This window comes from Salvelinus namaycush, chromosome 6, assembly GCF_016432855.1.
Source record: "Salvelinus namaycush isolate Seneca chromosome 6, SaNama_1.0, whole genome shotgun sequence".
Classification (NCBI taxonomy): Eukaryota; Metazoa; Chordata; class Actinopteri; order Salmoniformes; family Salmonidae; genus Salvelinus; species Salvelinus namaycush.
Window position 1 is genome coordinate 19,614,814 of NC_052312.1, and position 24,171 is coordinate 19,638,984.

Below are 24,171 nucleotides of genomic sequence, written 5' to 3' on the forward strand. Positions count from 1 at the left end.
TTTTTTTTTATCCATCCACTTGTCCCCTTATGCCATAGTTTGTACAGCTCAATTGTCAGTTAAGCAAGCTGACTTAAACATTTGTTTAAGCAAGTCAGCCATGTTTTTTTTTAATGTTGTAAATGAGGCTGAATGAACTTTCGCTGGCAAAGGCTCCGCTGATAGCCAGGTGCAGCAGTGGTAAGGTGTCAAAGTGAATAAATGATACATTTGCTTTCCATTCGGTGCATCCTGTTCTGTAAATGTCAAGTTTCATATTAACCAGAGAGGAGGGAGAAACAGATGTATATGCGAGTACAGCAGAGCTTGAAAAAAAACACCACCCACAAGCCTAATAAAAACAGCAACCATGAGTTCAGCTTTATAAGACTTCGTTGCACAATGCTAGATAAGTGTAATTGCTGAAGTTCTTTATGTATAGTTCCCATTCCAACACCATAAGGCCATGTAAATTGAGTGAATAATAAATTTGTCAAGTGTTTTTGTGCAATATCTTGCTTTTGTTTTTCATTTCCTAACCAGTTCTAAATGGATGACCTTAAAATACAGAAGTACTAATTGAGTACTACAGTTTTTTTTTTTTGTATATAAAATAAAAGGCATCTTAAGGGTTGTTACAATTCCACCTGCGATGGGAAATTCATAAAGTCCTGGTACCTTTGAACATGCAATGTGTAGAAGTGTCATGTTTTATGAGGTATAAGAAAGATCTGACATCTAAAAAGCAACTTAAAAATACTACAATAGTGAAGTCTATTCCCTTCAAACAAATTGTTGTGTTGCTCTTGGTCAGGGTGTCAGATCAAACACGACAGAACCACACAGGCATTACCACACAACTAACCACCTGTCATCTCCAGCTACAGCGTCTTCGACTGACCTAGATTTAGGATGAAACCAACCACTCGTTCTAAACTAAATGGACCTTGATTTGTAAAGATAAAACATTGCCTTGTATGATCACGGGGTGTTAAAAGTCCTCTGTTGGAATACGACGTGTAAAATAACCAGAAACGGCATATTGCCCTTTATGACCATGATAAATGACATTCAGCGCTACATATGAAGGAGCAATGGTGGTTCATCTCTCACACAGGAAATCCTGACTCACAGGATGAACTCACCCCACAGCATTGCCATCATAACAACCATCCCATTGTGTGTTGATGCTCAATGGACAGCGCCAGCCATCATAAGTGTCAAAGATTTGCATGGCATCCCTGGAGACAAAGCGGACCATGATACTCCAGTCCTCCGTCGGTTGATACTGGACCTACTACAATAACCATTGTACCACACAAAGGTCCCAACAGATTCTTTTGCGAAGTGTGTAAACGCACGAAAACACAACGCCAGTGTTGTACTGTATCAACATGGTTTTTATTTGTCCATTAGTTTTATATCTATATATAATATATACAAAATGAAAACACATCAGTCATTGTTTTGTTTTTGCAGTAGAGGTTGGCCTCGATCCATCCAGGACACTGCTGAATAATCTCAATCTCTCACACACACAAGGTCGGGGGACCGGGTGTTACTATGGATACAACCCCTCCTGTCCATCCATCGTTCAGATGATCTTTCGGTCCTTCTCATCTGCGCCAGTACTGGAGGAGAGATGGGAGACGGAACACCGCTGTTAGATGACCCTCGCACATCTACAACACACTCAGTCTTTTGCCAATACAGCGTTATAGAAATAAACACTGCTACCTACAGTTAATCAGTAATCTCGGTTAACCCAGAACTAAAGTCTCGCTTAATTGGTCAGATGCTCGATGAAGAATTGGGTCCATATGTGTTAAGAGGAGAGAACAAAGAGCTCCACTTTCTCTCTTTACAAGTCTATGGGCCAAATGTCCCCTCCCGAAATTTTAAAGATGCCAACACCTGCGAAATTGTGATTTGCCCAAAGCACCAGAACTAACGCGGCTAGTTCTCACACATCCTGTTGTATCATGAAAGATCTACGGTACCATTTATGTTTACGTAGTCTGTCCACAAAATATCAAGTAATCAGTCACCCCCCCCCCCCGATGAGAGAGACCCACTAAACTCCTGTTGAGAAAGACACACACACTAAACCCCTGCTGAGAGAGAGAGAGACACACACACACACTAAACCCCTGCTGAGAGAAAGAGACACACACACACTAAACCCCTGCTGAGAGAGAGACACACACAACCCCTGCTGAAAGAGAGAGACACACACACAACCTCTGCTGAAAGAGAGAGAGAGACACACACACAACCTCTGCTGAAAGAGAGAGACACACACACAACCTCTGCTGAAAGAGAGAGACACACACACAACCTCTGCTGAAAGAGAGAGACACACACACAACCCCTGCTGAGAGAGAGAGAGACACACACACTAAACTCCTGCTGCGAGAGAGAGACACTCAATAAACCCCTGCTGCGAGAGAGAGACACTCAATAAACCCCTGCTGCGAGAGAGAGACACTCAATAAACCCCTGCTGCGAGAGAGAGACACTCAAACCCCTGCTGCGAGAGAGAGACACTCAATAAACCCCTGCTGAGAGAGACACACTCAATAAACCCCTGCTGAGAGAGACACACTCAATAAACCCCTGCTGAGAGAGAGACACACACACTAAACCCCTGCTGAGAGTGAGACACACACACATACACATACTAAACCCCTGCTGAGAGAGAGAGACACACACACAATAAACCCCTGCTGAGAGAGAGAAACACACACAACCCCAGCTGAGAGAGAGAAACACACACAATAAACCCCTGCTGAGAGAGAGAGAAACACACACAATAAACCCCTGCTGAGAGAGAGAGAAACACACACAATAAACCCCTGCTGAGAGAGAGAGACACACACACAATAAACCCCTGCTGAGAGAGAGAGAAACACACACAAACCCCTGCTGCGAGAGAGACACTCAATAAACCCCTGCTGAGAGAAACACACACAATAAACCCCTGCTGAGAGAGAGAAACACACACAATAAACCCCTGCTGAGAGAGAGAAACACACACAATAAACCCCTGCTGAGAGAGAGAAACACACACAATAAACCCCTGCTGAGAGAGAGACACACACACAACCCCTGCTGAGAGAGAGACACACACACTAAACCCCTGCTGAGAGAGAGAGAGACACACAACCCCTGCTGAGAGAGAGACAACCCCTCCTGAGAGAGAGACACACACTAAACCCTTGCTGAGAGAGAGAGAGACACACACACTAAACCCCTGCTGAGAGAGACACACACAACCCCTGCTGAAAGAGAGAGAGAGACACACACACAACCTCTGCTGAAAGAGAGAGAGACACACACACAACCTCTGCTGAAAGAGAGAGAGAGACACACACAACCCCTGCTGAGAGAGAGAGACACACACACACACACTAAACCCCTGCTGAGAGAGAGAGACACACACACTAAACCCCTGCTGAGAGAGAGAGAGACACTCAATAAACCCCTGCTGCGAGAGAGAGACACTCAATAAACCCCTGCTGCGAGAGAGAGACACTCAATAAACCCCTGCTGCGAGAGAGAGACACTCAATAAACCCCTGCTGCGAGAGAGAGACACTCAATAAACCCCTGCTGCGAGAGAGAGACACTCAATAAACCCCTGCTGCGAGAGAGAGACACTCAATAAACCCCTGCTGCGAGAGAGAGACACTCAATAAACCCCTGCTGCGAGAGAGAGACACTCAATAAACCCCTGCTGCGAGAGAGAGACACTCAATAAACCCCTGCTGAGAGACACACACACACACACACACACACACACTAAACCCCTGCTGAGAGAGAGAGAAACACACACAACCCCAGCTGAGAGAGAGAGAAACACACACAACCCCAGCTGAGAGAGAGAGAGAGAAACACACACAACCCCAGCTGAGAGAGAGAGAGAGAAACACACACAACCCCAGCTGAGAAAGAGAGAGAGAAACACACACAACCCCAGCTGAGAGAGAGAGAGAGAAACACACACAACCCCAGCTGAGAGAGAGAGAGAGAAACACACACAACCCCAGCTGAGAGAGAGAGAGAGAGAAACACACACAACCCCAGCTGAGAGAGAGAGAGAGAGAAACACACACAACCCCAGCTGAGAGAGAGAGAGAGAAACACACACAACCCCAGCTGAGAGAGAGAGAGAGAAACACACACAACCCCAGCTGAGAGAGAGAGAGAGAGAAACACACACAACCCCAGCTGAGAGAGAGAGAGAGAGAAACACACACAACCCCAGCTGAGAGAGAGAGAGAGAAACACACACAACCCCAGCTGAGAGAGAGAGAGAGAGAAACACACACAACCCCAGCTGAGAGAGAGAGAGAGAGAGAGAAACACACACAACCCCAGCTGAGAGAGAGAGAGAGAGAGAGAAACACACACAACCCCAGCTGAGAGAGAGAGAGAGAGAGAGAAACACACACAACCCCAGCTGAGAGAGAGAGAGAGAAACACACACAACCCCAGCTGAGAGAGAGAGAGAGAAACACACACAACCCCAGCTGAGAGAGAGAGAGAGAAACACACACAACCCCTGCTGAGAGAGAGAGAAACACACACAACCCCTGCTGAGAGAGAGAGAAACACACACAACCCCAGCTGAGAGAGAGAGAAACACACACAACCCCAGCTGAGAGAGAGAGAAACACACACAACCCCAGCTGAGAGAGAGAGAAACACACACAACCCCAGCTGAGAGAGAGAGAAACACACACAACCCCAGCTGAGAGAGAGAGAAACACACACAACCCCAGCTGAGAGAGAGAGAAACACACACAACCCCAGCTGAGAGAGAGAGAAACACACACAACCCCAGCTGAGAGAGAGAGAAACACACACAACCCCAGCTGAGAGAGAGAGAAACACACACAACCCCAGCTGAGAGAGAGAGAAACACACACAACCCCAGCTGAGAGAGAGAGAAACACACACAACCCCTGCTGAGAGAGAGAGAAACACACACAACCCCTGCTGAGAGAGAGAGAAACACACACAACCCCTGCTGAGAGAGAGAGAAACACACACAACCCCAGCTGAGAGAGAGAGAAACACACACAACCCCAGCTGAGAGAGAGAGAAACACACACAACCCCAGCTGAGAGAGAGATACACACACAACCCCAGCTGAGAGAGAGATACACACACACAACCCCAGCTGAGAGAGAGAGAAATACACACAACCCCAGCTGAGAGAGAGAAACACACAAAACCCCAGCTGAGAGAGAGAGAAACACACACAACCCCTGCTGAGAGAGAGACACACTAAGCTGCGAGAGAGAGAGAGACACACACAACCCCTGCTGAGAGAGAGAAACACACACAACCCCTGCTGAGAGAGAGATACACACACAACCCCTGCTCAGAGAGAGACACACTAAGCTGCGAGAGAGAGAGAGACACACACAACCCCTGCTGAGAGAGAGATACACACACAACCCCTGCTGAGAGAGAGAAACACACACAACCCCTGCTGAGAGAGAGATACACACACAACCCCTGCTGAGAGAGAGAAACACACACAACCCCAGCTGAGAGAGAGAGAGACACACACTAAACCCCTGCTGAGAGAGAGAGACACACAATAAACCCCTGCTGAGAGAGAGAGAGAGACACTAAACCCCTGCTGAGAGAGAGAGAGACACTAAACCCCTGCTGAGAGAGAGAGAGACACTAAACCCCTGCTGAGAGAGAGACACACACACACTAAACCCCTGCTGAGAGACACACCTGGGCAAACTTGTGTATCTGCTCCACCACGGCAGCAAACAGAGCTCCCACACTCTCATCAATCAGACTCTGCATGTAATGCACCGCCTCCTCGTCCGACAGGTCCAATCGGAACTTGTCCTGCACCTGGGAGGGGGAGGAGACAGAATATTCAGTGAATGATTGGGGGAGTTCCTTCAAAATGGGACTCTTACAATTCACATAACCATTCGATACACAACATAGCGAAGTGAAATACACACACACACACACACACCTTCTTAACAGTCTTGTCAGGCTCCAGGGCGATGTCGGGAATGTTGGCGTCCACCATGAGAGAGAACAGATTTAGGATGAGGTTAGAGTACCTGAAGAGAGAGGGATGAGAGAAAGAAAGAGAAATTAAAAAGGTTCATCACAGCTGATATAAATGACCAATTAGTGGCAAAAGATCAGAATTGAGCTGCCGGTGTAAACGCAGCGTGTGTGTCCTACCTCCTGAGGTGTAGGAAGGCAGTGTAACACTGCTTCCTGAACTCCTGGTACTGTTCACTCTGCATGCCGCCCATCCCCTCCACCATCTCCTTACTCAACTTCATAGGAGGAGGCAGGGGCTTGGGGTCACGACCCAGGATGTAGCCAAAGTCTATGTGGAACAACTTTCCTGAAGAAACGGAAGATGGAAAGGTATTCAATCAATCAAATGTATTCATGAAGCCCTTTTAACAACAGCAGTTGTCAAAGTGTAGCCTGTCATGTAGAACAGAGTGGAGCAGCATTTGAAGGAAAGGACTAATGATGAGACAATGTATGGTAGCAATCCAACCATAGGGTGTTGGAGGTACATGACATCATTCCTATAGACTCACCAGTCTTTGTGAGCAGCAGGTTGTCCAAGTGTCTGTCCCCTACACCCAGGATGTATGTGATGACACAGTAACCAGCTGGAACAGGAAAGAGTAGAGGAAAGACAAAAAAGACGTGTCATCCCAAAACACACTTTAAAATGAACCCACGCCAAGGCCAGGGATTGGTCAGAGACAGTGAGGTGGGAGGGTGTTAGTGGTAGTAGACTCACCACAGCTCTTGACGTAGGTGTCCATCACCTCAGGGCTGATGCCATAGGGCCCCTTTTCACTGGGGGCGTGTTTTCTGAAAAAACTCTGGAGAGACACAGGAAGAGAGAGGAGTCTTACACAAATCCAAATGGCATTTGTCACATGCGCCGAATACAACAGGTGTACCATGAAATGCTTACTTACAAGCCCTTAACCAGCAATGCAGTTAAGAAAAATAAGAGTTAAGAAAATATTTACATTTTTATTTTTTTTAAAGTATAATAATAACACGATCACTTAAAACAAGTTAGGCCAGAGAAGACATCACAAGACGTGTCTGCACAGACATGCACAGAGCAAAGATGCTAGACAAACACCTTAGATAGCAAATAATGCTAACAGTCTCTTAGCCATGGGTACAGTAAATTCCTACCTGGATGTTTCCTTCAGTGGCCAGGACCTCAGCCACAGGCACTGACTGGACAAACTGCATGAACCCTGGAGGAAGGACAACACACAGGTCAGAGGTCACTTCGCACATGTCCTGACCCAGTATTCTATCGATAGCTACATCGGTGGTGCTCACCATGCTTGGTGCTTGTGGCCAGCACTTTGTAAGGTGTCAACTTCAGGTCCAGGTTCTCTTTCCTGAGCAACTGAGAGAGAATTTACATAATTCACAATACACCAACTCTTAACCTTCTCTAGAACCTTCTAGGCGAGGCTGAAATATAAACAGCAGCCTGTGTATTTACATGTCAGTCATTTAGCAGACGCTTTTATCCAAAGCGACTGACAGCAAGTTTGCAATAAGGTAACATGATAACAATATGCTTGTTTCAGACCATGTCTACAATAATAAATACAGTAATAGGTTTCTACGATAAGGACATGGCAATAATGCTAGTTTCTGACCTTGTCCATGAGAGAGATGATCTGTAGGATGAGCTGGTCTTGTCTCAGGTCGTCTCCGTGTTTGAAGATGACAGGGTACATCGCCCCATCCTCCGCCTTGAAGATCAGCTTGGCTGGCATCAGGGCGCTCTATAACACACGCACAGATATACAGCGGCGAGATAAGAACACGTATGTAAAGGCGCGTTAGCATACAAACATAGCAGCACGTGTATAAAAAATAAAAAAAACTACCGAATAACTGCTACATAACAAAACCAAAGAAGAGGGAGAGAAAGGGAGGATGAAGGAGGAGGAAGAAGAAGAAAATAAGAGGGATAAGTCGAGAGGGAGGATGAAGGAATGGAAGGAGGAGAGGAAGGATAGCGTTGAGAAGGAAGAATAGACCGCGAAGGGAGATGGAGAGATGGGTGCACCTTGAATAGCGTGGCGGTGTCTGGTACGATGCCTCGGATTCTGACCGAGGGTTCCAGTGGTAGCGGGATGGGGTCAATCTCACACAGGTTCACTTTCTCATTGTCCGCCAGCAGAGCCTGCAGTCGCTCCGTCTGAAACACAGGAGGGGGGGGGGGGGGGGGGGCGCCAGTGTCAACCAGCAATCGTAAACACCAGTTGCAGGGAAGACCCGGGTCATGTTCATTTGTGCACCAAAACGGAAGAAAACGGACTGACACAGGGAGGAGTGTACGAGTGCGTCATAGGTCTCTCGTACCTTCTTCTTGCGGTTGCCGCTCTCTCTCTGCACGGCCTTCATCAGCTGCACCAGTCTGTCCACAAACGTCTGTTGGGACGCCAGGAGAGACCGCATCACCCTCACACTCTTATCACCCTAGAGAGAGAGAGAGTACAGAGAAGAAAGTAGGATAATGAAAGAAAGGGAAATTAGTTATACTCATGGTTACCAAGCAAAAATACTTGGTTTGGCGTTTTCCCCCCCCCGACATACTGCGCTGTATCGTTCACTGCACAAGCAAATTCATAGTCCTGAAAGTGTAAATTAACGGAAGGATGAAGTAAGAAAGTCTAACCTTGAGCAGCGCCTGGCTAAACCTCCCAATGACGTTGAGGTACATCTTGTGGGTCTTTAGGTCTCTCTGCTGGGTGTCCTGGTCTTCACACTCCACTATTACATACCTGAGGGAGCACACACAGATTTAGTACACACTTGTGTTTATATATGCACACACACACACACACACACACACACACACACACACACACACACACACACACACACACACACACACACACACACACACACACACACACACACACTAATTGATCCTCACCAGTACAGGTAGTTGGCCAGTGTTGAGTTCTTACAGGCACGGGAGATGAGGAAGGTACACAGGTCCTGCTGTAGAAACACAGAACAAACATTACTACCTCTCTCGTCAGACAAACTTCTGTCCTTTCCTTTCTCCTGTACACTTTTTACCTCGGGATTCTCACTGTCCGCTCCTTCCTTTCCATTCGGGACAGGTGAGGGCACTGCTGGAGCAGTCAAGATCTGGGAACTGGAGACATACAGACAGTTCCTGTTACACTGTTAGAACACAGTTAAATAGCACAGCAGACAACCAACACCAGACATATCTCTAGAGACCAGGAGTTTTTTCCCCCTGTCCAACACCGGCCAACTACCTGACCAGAATAAACTCAGGGCCCTAGGCTATAAATTAGGGTCAGAGTTTTCCCTGATTCGGTCACAACTTTCAACCCTCCACCTTGACCCCCCTCTAACCTGTCTAGGTCCCCCAGGGTGGAGCTCTCTGCCAGGCCCTGGCTGTCCCGCTTGCCTCCTGGCTCCAGCCCACACTGGATGTCGTTGAAGTTCTCATATTTCAGAGCCTGGACCAGCTGGAGAAGGTACATCAGCAGATCCTGGAGCACAGGGAGAGCGATACGTAGATGTGTGTGTGTCTGTGTGTGTGTGCGTGTACGTGTACACACACACACATTCAAAAGTTTGGGGTCACTTAGAAATGTCCTTGTTTTTGAAAGAATAGCAAATTTTTTGTCCATTAAAATAACATCAAATTGATCAGAAAAACAGTGTAGACATTGTTAATGTTGTAAATTACTTTTGTAGCTGGAAACAGCTGATTTTCAATGGAATATCTACATAGATCACTCCTGTGTTCCAATGGCACGTTGTGTTAGCTAATCCAAGATTATAATTTTATGTTAGCACAGCTGAAAACTGTTGTTCTGACTAAAGAAGCAATAAAACTGGCCTTCTTTAGACTAGTTGAGTATCTGGAGTATCAGCATTTGTGGGTTCGATTACAGGCTCAAAATGACCAGAAACAAAGAACTTTCTTCTGAAACTTGTCAGTGTATTCTTGTTCTGAGAAATGAAGGCTCTTCCATGTGAGAAATTGCCAAGAAACTGACGATCTCGTACAACACTGTGTACTATTCCCTTCACAGAACAGTGCAAACTGTCTCTAACCAGAATAGAAAGAGTGGGAGGCCCCGGTGCACAACTGAGCAAGAGGACAAGTACATTAGAGTGTCTAGTTTGAGAAATAGACGCCTCACAAGTCCTCAACTGGCAGCTTCATTAAATAGCACCCGCGAAACACCAGTCTCAACGTCAACAGTGAAGAGGTGACTCTGGGATGCTTGCTTTCTAGGCAAAGTTGCAAAGAAAAAGCCATATCTCAGACTGGCCAATAAAAAAAAAAGATGAATATGGGCAAAAGAACACAGACACTGGACAGAGGAACTCTGCCTAGAAGGCCCGCATCCCGGAGTTGCCTCTTCACTGTTGACGTTGAGACGGGTGTTTGCATTAACGATGTCTACACTGTTTTTCTGATCAATTTGATGTTATTTTAATGGACAGAAAAATGTGTTTTTCTTTAATAATAAGGACATTTCTAAGTGACACCAAACTTTTGAACAGTAGTGTACATGGCTCTGCTGTGTCACTCCCCCTCCCTCCCTCCCTCCCTCTCTCTACTCACACACAACCCAACACACACTCTCTCTCCACCGCCCCCTCCACCTACCTCGTCGTCGGCCTGCTGCAACCTGGTCACAGCGTAGCGTCGTACGGTGGGGTTGGTGAACTGGGAGGAGAGCAGCTCTAGGGAGTCCTCTACATCCATGGGCCTCCACTTCCCCAGCAGCTCCAGGGCCTGCTTAGCCTCCCCGGGCAGCGCCCAGTTCACACACTTTAGGAACTTAGTCAGTGCCTGGAGGGGAGAGGGAAGAGGGGCTCTTAGGTAATCAGCTTAGGCAAGTGTCAACACTCATGGAGTGTATTTGAGTGTTGTTTTGGTGAACATAGGGCTCTGGGTTTTTCCTGACCCTGTGACTTAACCAAGAAAAACTCAGGGCCCCAGTTATACTGGGACAATGCTAATCTAGGATTCTTCCCTAGTCAGGTTACAAGGTCAGGAACACTATGGGCCCTAGATACTGTTCAACTTTGTTTCCATTTTGTAGGGAAATGTATTCTGCTATAAAAATGCACATACTGTGCATCTACATACTTTAAATCACAAATAAATGGACTAAAAAGGACAACCATAAAAGGACTTCAAACTTAGCAGGACGCACACCTTCTCCTGAGTGGTGAGGTAGTAACGGAACTTCCACACCAGGTCCTGTTCCTCTGAGCTCAGCTGCTTGGTCGGAGGGTAATTCACTATGACCTGTAGAGAGAGACATACACACAAGATTGAGTCCACTGCTAAAATCACACACAGACACACATACAGTTGTGGTTGACTAATGGTACTAACGTTGAGCTGATCTCGTGTGGCAGCGTTAGGCTTCAGGTCGTGGTCTGACGGGCCACTCCGAAGGCTACGGGCCAATTTATGGTGCTTGCTCTCCACAAGGTTCTCCTATGGCAGGGGCAGAGGGACATTATACATGATTAATACATTAAACTCAATACATATACGTCAATATTGATATGTTGAAAATAAAACAAATCTCCATTCTAACCCTGTGTGTGTGTGTGTGTGTGTGTGTGTGTGTGTGTGTGTGTGTGTGTGTGTGTGTGTGTGTGTGTGTGTGTGTGTGTTACCATGCACATCTGAGGGTCGGGGACTTTAACGATGTCAGCGCTGGTGAGCACTGGTGAGGCATCATCTCCATCCTGGAGGGGGAGGAGTTAGTCAGTCAGCTACCACATCACCACGGCAATCGACCAATCAATCCCTTTCAGAATTATGACAACAGCTCAATGTCACAGCCATACATATATACCTACCTTCTCATAATAGACAATACTGTACTCTGGCTTTTCTCCAGTTTTGACACGAGGAAACTCCACCATAAGATACATGAAGTTGGAGCTACGCTTCTCACTCTGTGGGAACACACAAACATAAGAGGCTGACTGACTTTAGATAAAAGAAGAGGTCTCGGGCAGAAATGAGTGATGGCCTTCACATATAAAGTACGTAATGTTATGTGTCACACATAAAGCATCTGTGATGAGGCTATTCAAATCAAACTTTATTTGTCACATGCGCCGAATACAACAGGTGTAGACCTTACTGTGAAATGCTTACTTACAAGCCCTTAACCAACAGTGCAGTTCAAGAAGAAGTTAAGAAAATATTTACCAAATAGACTAAAGTAAAAAAGAATAATAAAAAGTACACAATAAGAATAACAAGGCTATATACAGGGGTACAGGTTAGTTGAGGTCATTTGTACATGTAGGTAGGGGTGAAGTGACTATGCATAGATAATAAACAGCGTGTAGCAGCAGTGTACAAAAGGGGGGGGGTCAATGTAAATAGTCCGGGGGGCGATTTTATTAAATGTTCAGCAGTCTTATGGCTTGGGGGTAGAAGCTGTTGAGGAGCCTTTTGGTCCTAGACTTGGTGCTCTGGTACAGCTTGCCGTGCGGTCGCAGAGAAAACAGTCTATGACTTGGGTGACTGGAGTCTCTGACAATTTGATGGGCTTTCCCTGACACCACCTATTATATAGGTCCTGGATGGAAGGCAGCTTGGCCCCAGTGATGTACTGGGCCGTATGCACTACCCTCTGTAGCGCCTTACGATCAGATGCCGAGCAGTTGCCATATCAGGCGGTAATGCCACCGGTCAGGATGCTCTCGATGGTGCAGCTGTAGAACCTTTTGAGGATCTGGGGACCCATGACAAATCCTTTCAGTCTCCTGAGCGGGAAAAGGTTTTGTCGTGCCCTCTTCACGACTGTCTTGGCATGTTTGGACCATGATAGTTCGATGTTAATGGGGGCCTGTTCGGCCCGCCTTTTCCTGTAGTCCACGATCAGCTCCTTTGTCTTGCTCACATTGCGGGAGAGGTTGTTGTCCTGGCACCACACTGCCAGTTCTCTGACCTCTCAAGCCTACCACCGTTGTGTCGTCAGCAAACTTAATGATGTTGTTGGGGTCGTATTTGGCCACGCAGTCGTGGGTGAACAGGGAGTACAGGAGGGGACTAAGTACGCACCCCTGAGGGGCCCCAGTGTTAAGGATCAACGTGGCAGACATGTTGCCTACTCTTACCATCTGGGGGCGGCCCGTCAGGAATTCCAGGATTCAGTTGCAGAGGGAGGTGTTTAGTCCCAGAGTCTTTAGCTTAGTGATGAGCTTCGTTGGCACTATGGTGTTGAATGCTGAGCTGTAGTCAATGAACAGCATTCTCACATAGGTGTTCCTTTTGTCCAGGTGGGAAAGGGCAGTGTGGAGTGCGATTGAGATTACGTCATCTGTGGATCTGTTGAGGCGGTATGCGAATTGGAGTGGGTCTAGGGTGTCCGGGAGGATGCTGTTGATGTGAGCCATAAGCAGCCTTTCAAAGCACTTCATGGCTACTGAAGTGAGTGCTACGGGGCGGTAATCATTTGGGCAGGTTACCTTCGCTTCTTTGGGCACAGGGACTACGGTGGTCTGCTTGAAACATATAGGCATTATAGACTCCATCAGGGAGAGGTTGAAAATGTCAGTGAAGACACTTGACAGTTGGTCCGCGCATGCTTTGAGTACACCTCTTGGTAATCTGTCTGGCCCAGCGGCTTTGTGAATGTTGACCTGTTTAAAGGTTTTGTTCACTTCTGCTACCGATAGCGTTATCACACAGTCATCCAGAACAGCTGGTGCTCTCGTGCATGCTTAAGTGTTGCTTGCTTCGAAGCGAGCATAAAAGGCATTTAGCTCGTCTGGTAGGATCGCATCACTGGGAAGCTCGTGTCTGGGTTTCCCTTTTGTAGTCTGTAATAGTTTTCAAACCCTGCCACATCCGACGAGCGTCAGAGCCGGTGTAGTAGGATTCAATCTTAATCCTGTATTGACGCTTTGCTTGTTTGATGGTTCGTCTGAGGGCATAGCAGGATTTCTTATAAGCGTCCGGATTAGTCTCCCACTCCTTGAAAGCGGCAGCTCTAGCCTTTAGCTCGATGCAGATGTTGCCTGTAATCCATGGCATCCGGTTGGGATATGTACGTACGTTCAGGTGATTGTAAGTGTGTATGGTTTACAGTATAAGGCGTCAACGATTTTAAAACTGATCCCAGATCCTCTACTAACTCACCTCGTTGATCATCTCTATCTCTCTGAAGGTCAGGCGGTCCAACCAGTCTACCTTCACCATGTGACCCTGCCGGTGGGCCTTGGTCAGCTAGAAGGAGAGAAAGAAAGAGGGATGGAGGGAGGGAGGGAAAGAAAGAGGAGGAGAGATTGAGAGGTTAGGAATAAAGGATGCAATAGAGGTGGAGCAGAGATGTGCAGAAAGCTAGCTCGGCCAATCAGAGCGCAGCTTGGTGCCAGTGGCCAATCCAGTGCAAAGGAAGCACTGAACACACACTCAGCAGCCAATCCGCTCAGTCAGTGTGGGTGACAGTAAGCACACCATTCGCCAGGGCTATTAGAGTTCACTCTGAACTTGGTACAAACAGTTTCCAGTATTTACAGCCAGTCAACACACCCATGGGGCACCATTAATCCCTTTTATTTTGACTTCAGCTTGATAAAATGGTCAGTGGGTCTAATTCTTAGTAAAGTACTACAAAATGAAAACCAACACACCAAAGGCTAATGACACATTAGTGCAAGATTTAAATCGGGGTTTCCAAAACTCAGTCCTACAGGACCCCAAGGGGTGCACGTTTTGGTTTTTGCCCTAGCACTACACAGCTGATTCAAATAATCAACTAATCATCAAGCTTTGATAATTTGAATAAGCTGTGTAGTGTTACGGCAAAACCCAAAGCATGCACCTCTTGGGCTCCCGAGCACCGAGTTTAGGAAACCCTGATTTTAATGATATGCATTATACAAAGGTGGTGCTTCTTAGTTGTTTCTCTGGTAAAATGGCAGGGGTGTTTGACGCACCATATTCCTAACAAACATTAACAAGCCACACACACACACACACAAATTCAGCAAGAAGTAGCTATAGGGCCTAATATGTGCACCAACAAAGAAATAGACACAAACAGGCCTACACACACATCCAGCATTCCAACCCCCTCTCCCCTCCTTCCAACCCCTAGTACTCACATCACTGAGAAACTCCAGGTCAGGGGCCTGGAATAGACAGTGATTTAGACTGGTCCTTTCACAGGAGTACATCACACACTCTCTCCGCCGTCAAACACACAAGCCCAAACAAACCCCAAACTCCAGGGGACCCCGGACCCTGTGCTTACCTTGGCCAGTCGCCCCATCTGGTCCTCTGCCAGACTGCTGCTGGTCCTCCCTGGGGTGCTGGTGGGCTCCCCTCCGTCCCCCTCCACCCCCGGCCACACCTTCAGATCATGCATGCCCTGCCGGAACATCCTGAGAGAGAAGAAGGGGAGATGGAGAGGGGACGGGAGATGGCATCAGTCAATGTTCTGGTTGGCTTTCGGAGTTGTCCCCCACCCCAATAATAGCCACATACTTCTTCCATGTACAGTCAGCTAGGGTTGGGGTCAATTCCATTTCAATTCAGAAAGTATACTGAAATTCCAATTCCCTTCCATAGTACAGTAATATACAGTATATGGACATATATTTGCTGAGATGGACTTGGACTCACCCATATTTGCCGAAGAGGGTGACGGTGGTTCCCCCCACAGGGGTGGCTCGGCCCGGTCCGTACACATCCCACACAGTAAGGGCCACCTGGGCACTCTGGGGCAGGTCTGGGTACTTCACTGGCAGCTTCAGCCACTCATTCCAGCTGGGGAAGGGGGAAGAGGAAGGGGGGAGAGAGAGAGCGAGAGAGAGGTGATAGGGAGGAGAGACAGGAAGAGAGGGAGAGAAAGTTTACAGAACAGTTCACAAGGACTATATTATTTTGTATATATTATAGTGAGATGGGACTACAATGTGAGATACAAAGACCAACCAGGTCAAAGAGTTGATTACGGTTGCGTTCCAAATGGCACCCTATTCCCTATATTGTGCACCAACCTGGTCAAAACTAGTGCACTATGTAAGGAATAGGATTTGGGACACAGCCTGGGTGTCACTCACTTCCAGCGTGTACTGAAGGCCTTGTAGGAGGTGCGCACGGGCAGCGCCAGGGGCTTGCCCTCTGCGAACACCTGACAGGTAACATAGAGGTCTGAGCAGTTCTCCTGGTAGAGGCCAGAGAACCGCAACATTGGATCCTGCAGCAGGGCCTTGTAGCTCTTCTGCTCCCGCTTGCCCTCCAAACTGCCTCTGTAGGGGGGAGGGGGGGTACAGGCGGGAGATCATGTGAGACAGACAGAGGGAAGTAGTTTAACACCACCACGGTCACTTGTCATCCTTCCCTTTCAGAAGCAGTATTCTTAGCCACTCTGCTCAGCCAAAGTTCTAAAATCTAGACAAAAGAGTGTAGATCAACACTCGGGAGGTCCACAGATCTATGATCACCTGCAAGTGTGTTCACATTTGGCTAAATTAGTTGTATTGCCACTAGGCTAAATGACAGGTCATATCCCGGAACATATCTTTGTACATTCTGCTTTGTTGAGACAACGTTAACAGTCCCCTGACAAATTGTGACAAAACGCATCACCCTATTATTCCAGTGTGTAACGGCCTAACGGGAAACACTACACTGCACGGTTTGTTGAGAATTATGAACGTTATTTACGGGCCACCACAGCCGAGCCTAGCTCGTTAAGTGACGTCACGAGAGGAGCGCGAGGTAGATGAGCGGTTGGAATGTGCATGATGTCAACAAAAAGCGGATTTTCCGTGTTCCCAAATAAGAGCCCTCACTGGGCACGTTATGGAGCCGTTATACCGGTTGAGTCATGGTGTTGCCATGCTCGCTAAGGTAAATAGAAGACAAACAACTAACGTCAGCTAGGTAGCTAGTAATGTAACGGGATACTTTTGGGACAAATGTTGCAATCATTTTTCATGCATGTAAAGTGGTAGTAGACAACATTAGAGACTCGAGGTGCATTGTAATTGATGTCAACATGCTATCATTTAACAGTACGCAGTTATAGACATAAGTAGGCTAGCTAGGTCACTGAGGTATAATAAGACCTAGGTAGCCAGCTGTAGACTGACATTGTTTATTGTTGACATCAATCAATCACATGTATTTATAGAGCCCTTTTTACAGCAGATGTCAACGTTCTTCTGAGACCCAGCCTAAAACCTAAAAGAGCATGCAAAACATTTAAGGAGCGAACTAGATAGTTAACTTGCTACTTGTACAGTATGGAAATACTTACATTTTCAGTTGAACATTAATGTCCAAGTCACAACTGTAGACATAGTTAAACTTGTCTGTGTCCATCTTATTTAACACATACAAGTAAAAAGCTAGCGAACGTTACTCATAAATTCGCAGAGGCAAATTGGATTGTAGCTAGCTAGCCTTTCCTGACCGTGGGCTAGCTTGGAAGGCCTGAGTGCAAAAATCCCCTTGGTAGCGCACAAACAATAGTTTCTCTAGTTGGCTTGCAAAAATGCTGAAATACAGTCAGTTTACAGACCATCAGTCCGATCGAAATGTCAACTTTTATCGCTTCGATTCACGATAATGACATTATAGCGACACATTTATTTTCGGACTTGATTATGTTTTTTTGTGAGCACAACAGTCTGAAGCTGATATCAGGAAAACTTAATCAATCTCTAAGTCACTGTCAATGAGCGGGTGTGTTGCCAATCGTTGTTTTCAAATGTGGATTTAGCTGGTCTGATAGTTCACTTACTTCCTGGATGGGAACATTGGAGGCGGGGTTTACCATGTAATCTTAAAGGGATAGTCAACAGAAGTACATTTATTTAATTATTATTTTTTTAAATTTTTTTTAACCTTTATTTAACTAGGCAAGTCAGTTAAGAACAAATTCTTATTTTCAATGATGGCCTAGGATGTATGGGATTTGAGTTCCATTATAGATTTGCAACACATCTATTTGCAAATTAAATGTTTTACTTTGAATTGTGTATACGTGACCCTGTTCGTTGGTCTTCGGGTTGGATCACATGCCATGCCATCATACTAGCACAGTGTTTAAATTAAACTGCATCCCTTGCTCTCCACATCTCCATGGGGCAGTCTTGTGGGGTTATTGTCTTGTGTTGGGGTGATGGCAGCAGGTTTAAGAGTGTTGGGCCGGTAACCGAAAGGTCGCTGGTTCAAATCCCTGAGCCGACTAGGTGAAAAATCTGGTGATGTGCCCTTGAGCAAGGCACCTAACCGTAATTGCTCCTGTAAGTTACTCTGCATAAGAGAGTCTGCTAAATGACTAAATTGTATGTTTGAGTCAGCTCAGTCTCTCTTGTGGAGAGAGTCAAACCCTAGAAAGGGAGGGTTTGTTTGGGATTTGGCCAGGTAGAGTTGTTCTATCTGAGGTAGCAAGTTAACGCTCCCTGAGCTCATCTCCTTCCACTTTTGCTGTCAATCTGCAGACAAACAGAGATCATAGAGAAAAACCTGTGATGAGGGAACATGTTTTTCACAATGGACCCCGCGGGCCTCACAATTTGTGTTTTACGCCCGTGTTCCCTCCTACCCCCACAGAAGTCTGGCGGGTGTTGATAGTTCTCCCTCGTCAGCTATGGGTGCTGCTGACAGCAGGGCCCTGACGTGCTCTGGTCCTGTATTGGTGTGACTCAGTGTGTGTGTGTATGACAAAGTTGCCCCTGTATCCAGCTCCACAGCTTGACTTGTCACAGTCTGAGGAGGAACATGCCTCGACTCTGGGACCTTGTCACCTCAGTAACCTGTGCACATTATGGGTGAGTCCCAAATGGCACCCTATTCCCTATATAGTGCACTACGTTTGAGCAGGGCCTATATGGCTCTGCCTGCTCAAAAGTACAGCACTAAATATTCTCCCCTCCCAGAACCTAAGGGTCCTATACAATAAGACGATGACAGATGCTGACGGATTCCCACCCTTTGATTGACGCCATTTGAAGTGGTGCTGAGTAGGAAAACCCTCTTAAAACAAAGGAATTTGTGTCACACCCATTAGTGTCTTCATGGACGAGCAGTTAATTGGTGACATGAGAGTGAGAGAATCTCCATCCTTTTCCATTTGACATTCCAGAGACCAGGCTGTCACCCTAAAATCATGACACATTTCATCCTAAATTGAAGACTGGTTGTATAAAAGCCTACAAATGCATACCTGCCACCTGCCTTGCAGACTGACTGACTGCTGTTGGACAGGGCCCGCATGAGGTCACAGATTGGAGACACGGCTGCACGCCATGACATCATACACATGAGCTCATCCAAATGAGGTAGACTGGGGTCAGTGGAGGCAGTAGGCCCGCTGACTTCATCTGCAGTATGCATCTGTGTTTGCACGTAAGAACGTCTTAGTAACCACATAGTAACACATCTGGTAGTAAAAGGTAACACAGCTAGTCACTCACTGGTACTTTTTTCCTCAGGTGGAATCCTTAGTAAGATAGTAATGAAGATATTTCACTTCAATCCCAATAGGAAAATCTTATGTGAATGAATACAGAAAGAGTTCGGATTTTAATCAATGGAGTTACAGTGGGGCAAAAAAGTATTTAGTCAGCCACCAATTGTGCAAGTTCTCCCACTTAAAAAGATGAGAGAGGCCTGTAATTTTCATCATAGGTACACTTCAACTATGACAGACAAAATGAGAAAAAAAATCCAGAAAATCACATTGTAGGATTTTTAATGAATTTATTTGCAAATTATGGTGGAAAATAAGTATTTGGTCACCTACAAACAAGCAAGATTTCTGGCTCTCACAGACCTGTAACTTCTTCTTTAAGAGGCTCCTCTGTCCTCCACTCGTTACCTGTATTAATGGCACCTGTTTGAACTTGTTATCAGTATAAAAGACACCTGTCCACAACCTCAAACAGTCACACTCCAAACTCCACTATGGCCAAGACCAAAGAGCTGTCAAAGGACACCAGAAACAAAATTGTAGACCTGCACCAGGCTGGGAAGACTGAATCTGCAATAGGTAAGCAGCTTGGTTTGAAGAAATCAACTGTGGGAGCAATTATTAGGAAATGGAAGACATACAAGACCACTGATAATCTCCCTCGATCTGGGGCTCCACGCAAGATCTCACCCCGTGGGGTCAAAATGATCACAAGAACTGTGAGCAAAAATCCCACAACCACACGGGGGGACCTAGTGAATGCCCTGCAGAGAGCTGGGACCAAAGTAACAAAGCCTACCATCAGCAAGGGCATTGAAGATGAAACGTGGCTGGGTCTTTCAGCATGACAATGATCCCAAACACACCGCCCGGGCAATGAAGGAGTGGCTTCGTAAGAAGCATTTCAAGGTCCTGGAGTGGCCTAGCCAGTCTCCAGATCTCAACCCCATAGAAAATCTTTGGAGGGAGTTGAAAGTCCGTGTTGCCCAGCAACAGCCCCAAAACATCACTGCTCTAGAGGAGATCTGCATGGAGGAATGGGCCAAAATACCAGCAACAGTGTGTGTAAACCTTGTGAAGACTTACAGAAAACGTTTGACCTCTGTCATTGCCAACAGAGGGTATATAACAAAGTATTGAGATAAACTTTTGTTATTGACCAAATACTTATTTTCCACCATAATTTGCAAATAAATTCATTACAAATCCTACAATGTGATTTTCTGGATTTTTATTTCTCATTTTGTCTGTCATAGTTGAAGTGTACCTATGATGAAAATTCCAGGCCTCTCTCATCTTTTTAAGTGGGAGAACTTGCACAATTGGTGGCTGACTAAATACTTTTTTGCCCCACTGTAAATCATGTTAGCCATTTATTCCTCTCTCTGTTACTGGTTCTCCACAGGCCTCCCCTTCCTCTCTCCTTTCTATCTCTCTCTCCCTCTCCTCTTTCTCACTTCCCTCCTTCCTCTCACCTCTCTCTTAGCTTCCAAGTCTTAGTCATTTTAGGATGTGTCAGTGTTTCTATCATTTTCGAGGTCATGCCCACTGGAGCGAAGAGGTGCTGATCTCCAGATTGCCAAGGCGGTGCCAAGACACAGACTTTTCCCCTTGCCCCCCCAAACCCAACCCTGTGACACCCCACATGCCCCACACCCCTGCGTCGACCCTGGTCGGTCCTCGTGATGGAGCTAACTAACCCCACCTCCACCCTGTACGCTGCGGTCGTAAAGATGTTGGGGTATAAATTGAGGTGGATGATAGGAATCAGAAAACTCTGAGAACTAGATCTAGAACTATAACACGAGAACTAGAACATGAAGAACATGGTGATGATGGACTCCATTGTTGGGAGAAACTGGCCACTGACCTTCCTGGCTGGGACACTGCTCTGGACCACCTGCCTTGCGGCTCCTATGCAGTGCCACTTCAACTCCAAAGGTAAGCAAAGCCATGCTCTGGGATAGGGTGTATAGCGTTAATCTGAAGGCATTGGGCCTGTTGAATGGATTTCAAGTTCAGAGTAGATTTTTATTACCCAGTGATTCAGGGTATAATTCAGGTTTGTTCTTCTTAAATGAAAGTCCATCGTCAACACTTCCAAGCCCAGGAAGACTGCTTTTGGTACTAAATTACTTGTTTATGGTAAAGTTGTGATTTATAAATTGAAGTTTTGTGGATAAATGAAGCTTGGTTTATGTATGATTGGGGTAACACCTTTGGTGGTGTCTCTCTCTACCCTAGCGCTGTGTGTGTACGAGGGGAGACACTACTCTCTAGGGGAGTCCTGGATGGAGGACGGCTGTCTGCAGTGTACCTGTTTGCACCCTGTCGGCGTCGGCTGCTGCGAGACGTGAGTACACTACGCACCTGTGATCAATGTGCCTTTCTGGGTTGTTGTATTTAGATTTGCAGCGGTGGGAATAGGAACGTGATTGCCATGACTGGGAGAAGCTTGCAATGCAATACAGCCATGAAAATTGTATCCAGGCGCAGAGGTCCTTGTAAGGGAATTTCGCTTTTTATTCTCTAAATATCTGATAATTATGGTTTTTGATTTGAAAATAAATGCAAGGAATTATATTCCCCAGGCTCGGAAATGCTTAGAGCTGTTCTACATGATCTATGTGGCGTTGTTACTTCAGGATATTCATATTGTCATCATCATGCTTTCAGAGAAAGCATATATGTAAAGCAAGCCATTGAAAATGTTTAGACTACCAGCTCAACAACCCCTCTCTCTCTCCGTACAGGGTGCATCACCCGGTGGACTTCCCAGGGTGGTGCGAGGTTCGGGTGGACACTCTGACCTGTAAGATGACCCTCGTTCAGAGCGCTGACCCCCGGCTGCCCTGCAGACCTGGGAATGGAAACAACCTAGACCCCAGCCACGGCTCACTGGAACACTACTTGCAGCTAGCGGAGTAGACGGGGATAGAATCACAGTCGGACAGTGGAGGCTGGTGGAGGGAGAAATCGAAGAACGAGCTCATTTAATTCCAGCCATTACATTTAAAGTGGCACAAGCCTCCACTGAAGTCGAACGATCACCTCCCTCCACCCGTCTGTCTGTGTACTTCAAACGCTCCATTCTCACATGTTGCAGACCCGTAATTTGTTAACATTTAAACCTCATGAATATTACAATATACTGTACCATAAGCAGAAAATTATACTCCGTTGGAATGCAGAGGTGAGCCCACATAATGTAATCCCACATTTATGGCACCCTGTAATGCTCTACTGTAAATATCAACTCTTATAGTAATATATAACAATTCTTGTCGTATTTGTTCTGTATTGCAGTTATATTCAGTTATCCTCTAAATAAAATTCTCATTCAGTGAAACTTTTGTTGATTTGTGTGTTAAAAGCAGTCTCTTCACGGCAAACTCGAAATCCACTTTTTAATTCATGATTCACATCGTTGAACAGTCTTTCGTTCACAATGAAAAAATACAATAGAATACAACTGTAGAGCACAAAGCTCTTGAATATGAAATACAAAAAAATGGAGTGACAAATCAATGGACTGTATTTTGGGGGGTTTTGAATGAAGGGATAAAAATATAGAGAAATGTAAATGACCCCACAGACAGACGGTAGCATTTTACATTGGTCATCATTGTCATCTTTAAGCTATATATAAAAAATATATATTTTTTTTTAAAGTGAGGGAAATCCCCAAAACATAGGACATACTGCAAAATATGTTAAAACACCAATAAATTGATGCTTGCATTACATCACCATTCATGCAAATATAACCCTCCAGTCCTCACGCTCAAATGTTGATGCTGTTGGTCCCTGTAAATTGGGAGACGTAGGACGTCAGGGCGGGATTGGTGGGGATCACTTTGATAGGCAGGTTCCAACTGAACGTATCCACGTCAACATGCTCCGCCCCCGTCCACACAGTGACCTCTGATTGGTTCTGCAGCACGGTGGGCGGTTCCATGGGCTCTCGGGACGTGACAAACTCAAAGTGCAGACGCCATCGCAGGTTCACTGTGTACAAGTTGAACATGTTATAGTTAGTTTAGGTTGTTATAGAAGTGTCTGAAGTATAGTTAGGCTGTACAGGCAGAAGGACTCAGAGGGTTGAGAAGCTACTCCTATGGACGGATTCCCATACAGATTTAACCTAGTCTTTATTGAAAGTCCTTCTTAGACCAAGACTAGACTTAATCTGTGTCTGGGAAACCATCTTATTGTGATGGCACTGTGACTCCCAGAACATGAGCAGCATCCTCAGTCATCTGTAAGAACAATGGTCATTCTAGTCAAGTACTCAAACCCTCTCTGCTAAGCCAGATAATAAACAAAAAGCAGACAGACTCTAGCAGGGCAGGCTACTCAATAATTATAAACCGAGGACAGGGAGACGAGAGTGGAGGGCTCTGTCCCAAATGGCATCCTATCCCCTATACAGTGTCGTGAAGAAGTATTTGCCCCTTTCTGATTTTCTCTATTGTTGGTGTATTTTTTCGACACTGAATGTTTGCATATCTTCAACCAAAACCTAATATTAGATAAAAGGAATCTGAGTGAACAAATCACAACATTTTGATCATTATTTAATTTACTTTATAAAACAAAGTTATGCAACACCCAATACCCCTGTGTGAAAAAGTAACTGTTCCCTTAAACACCAACTGATTAGT

General features: G+C 46.0%; 2 protein-coding genes across 2 annotated transcripts; one reads left to right on the top strand and one right to left on the bottom strand.

Annotated features, from left to right (window-relative positions):
• Nucleotides 1-1,366: 1,366 nt before the first annotated feature.
• On the bottom strand, nucleotides 1,367-17,769 carry LOC120049735 (phosphatidylinositol 3-kinase catalytic subunit type 3). Its single transcript, XM_038996105.1, has 25 exons — nucleotides 17,348-17,769; nucleotides 16,146-16,334; nucleotides 15,706-15,849; nucleotides 15,335-15,464; nucleotides 14,218-14,304; nucleotides 11,919-12,017; nucleotides 11,733-11,804; nucleotides 11,443-11,547; nucleotides 11,260-11,352; nucleotides 10,705-10,890; nucleotides 9,432-9,571; nucleotides 9,126-9,204; nucleotides 8,977-9,044; nucleotides 8,716-8,821; nucleotides 8,400-8,516; nucleotides 8,104-8,235; nucleotides 7,688-7,816; nucleotides 7,359-7,428; nucleotides 7,206-7,270; nucleotides 6,793-6,877; nucleotides 6,584-6,658; nucleotides 6,210-6,378; nucleotides 5,992-6,082; nucleotides 5,736-5,861; nucleotides 1,367-1,610 (listed from the first exon to the last, which is right to left on the bottom strand). The coding sequence occupies exons 1-25, from the start codon at nucleotides 17,410-17,412 to the stop codon at nucleotides 1,596-1,598; spliced, it is 2,637 nt and encodes an 878-aa protein (XP_038852033.1). The 5' UTR covers nucleotides 17,413-17,769; the 3' UTR covers nucleotides 1,367-1,595.
• Nucleotides 16,819-22,826, top strand: msmp1 (microseminoprotein, prostate associated 1). Its single transcript, XM_038996106.1, has 4 exons — nucleotides 16,819-16,938; nucleotides 21,046-21,448; nucleotides 21,752-21,860; nucleotides 22,261-22,826. The coding sequence occupies exons 2-4, from the start codon at nucleotides 21,325-21,327 to the stop codon at nucleotides 22,433-22,435; spliced, it is 408 nt and encodes a 135-aa protein (XP_038852034.1). The 5' UTR covers nucleotides 16,819-16,938; nucleotides 21,046-21,324; the 3' UTR covers nucleotides 22,436-22,826.
• The last annotated feature ends 1,345 nt before the right edge of the window (nucleotides 22,827-24,171 follow it).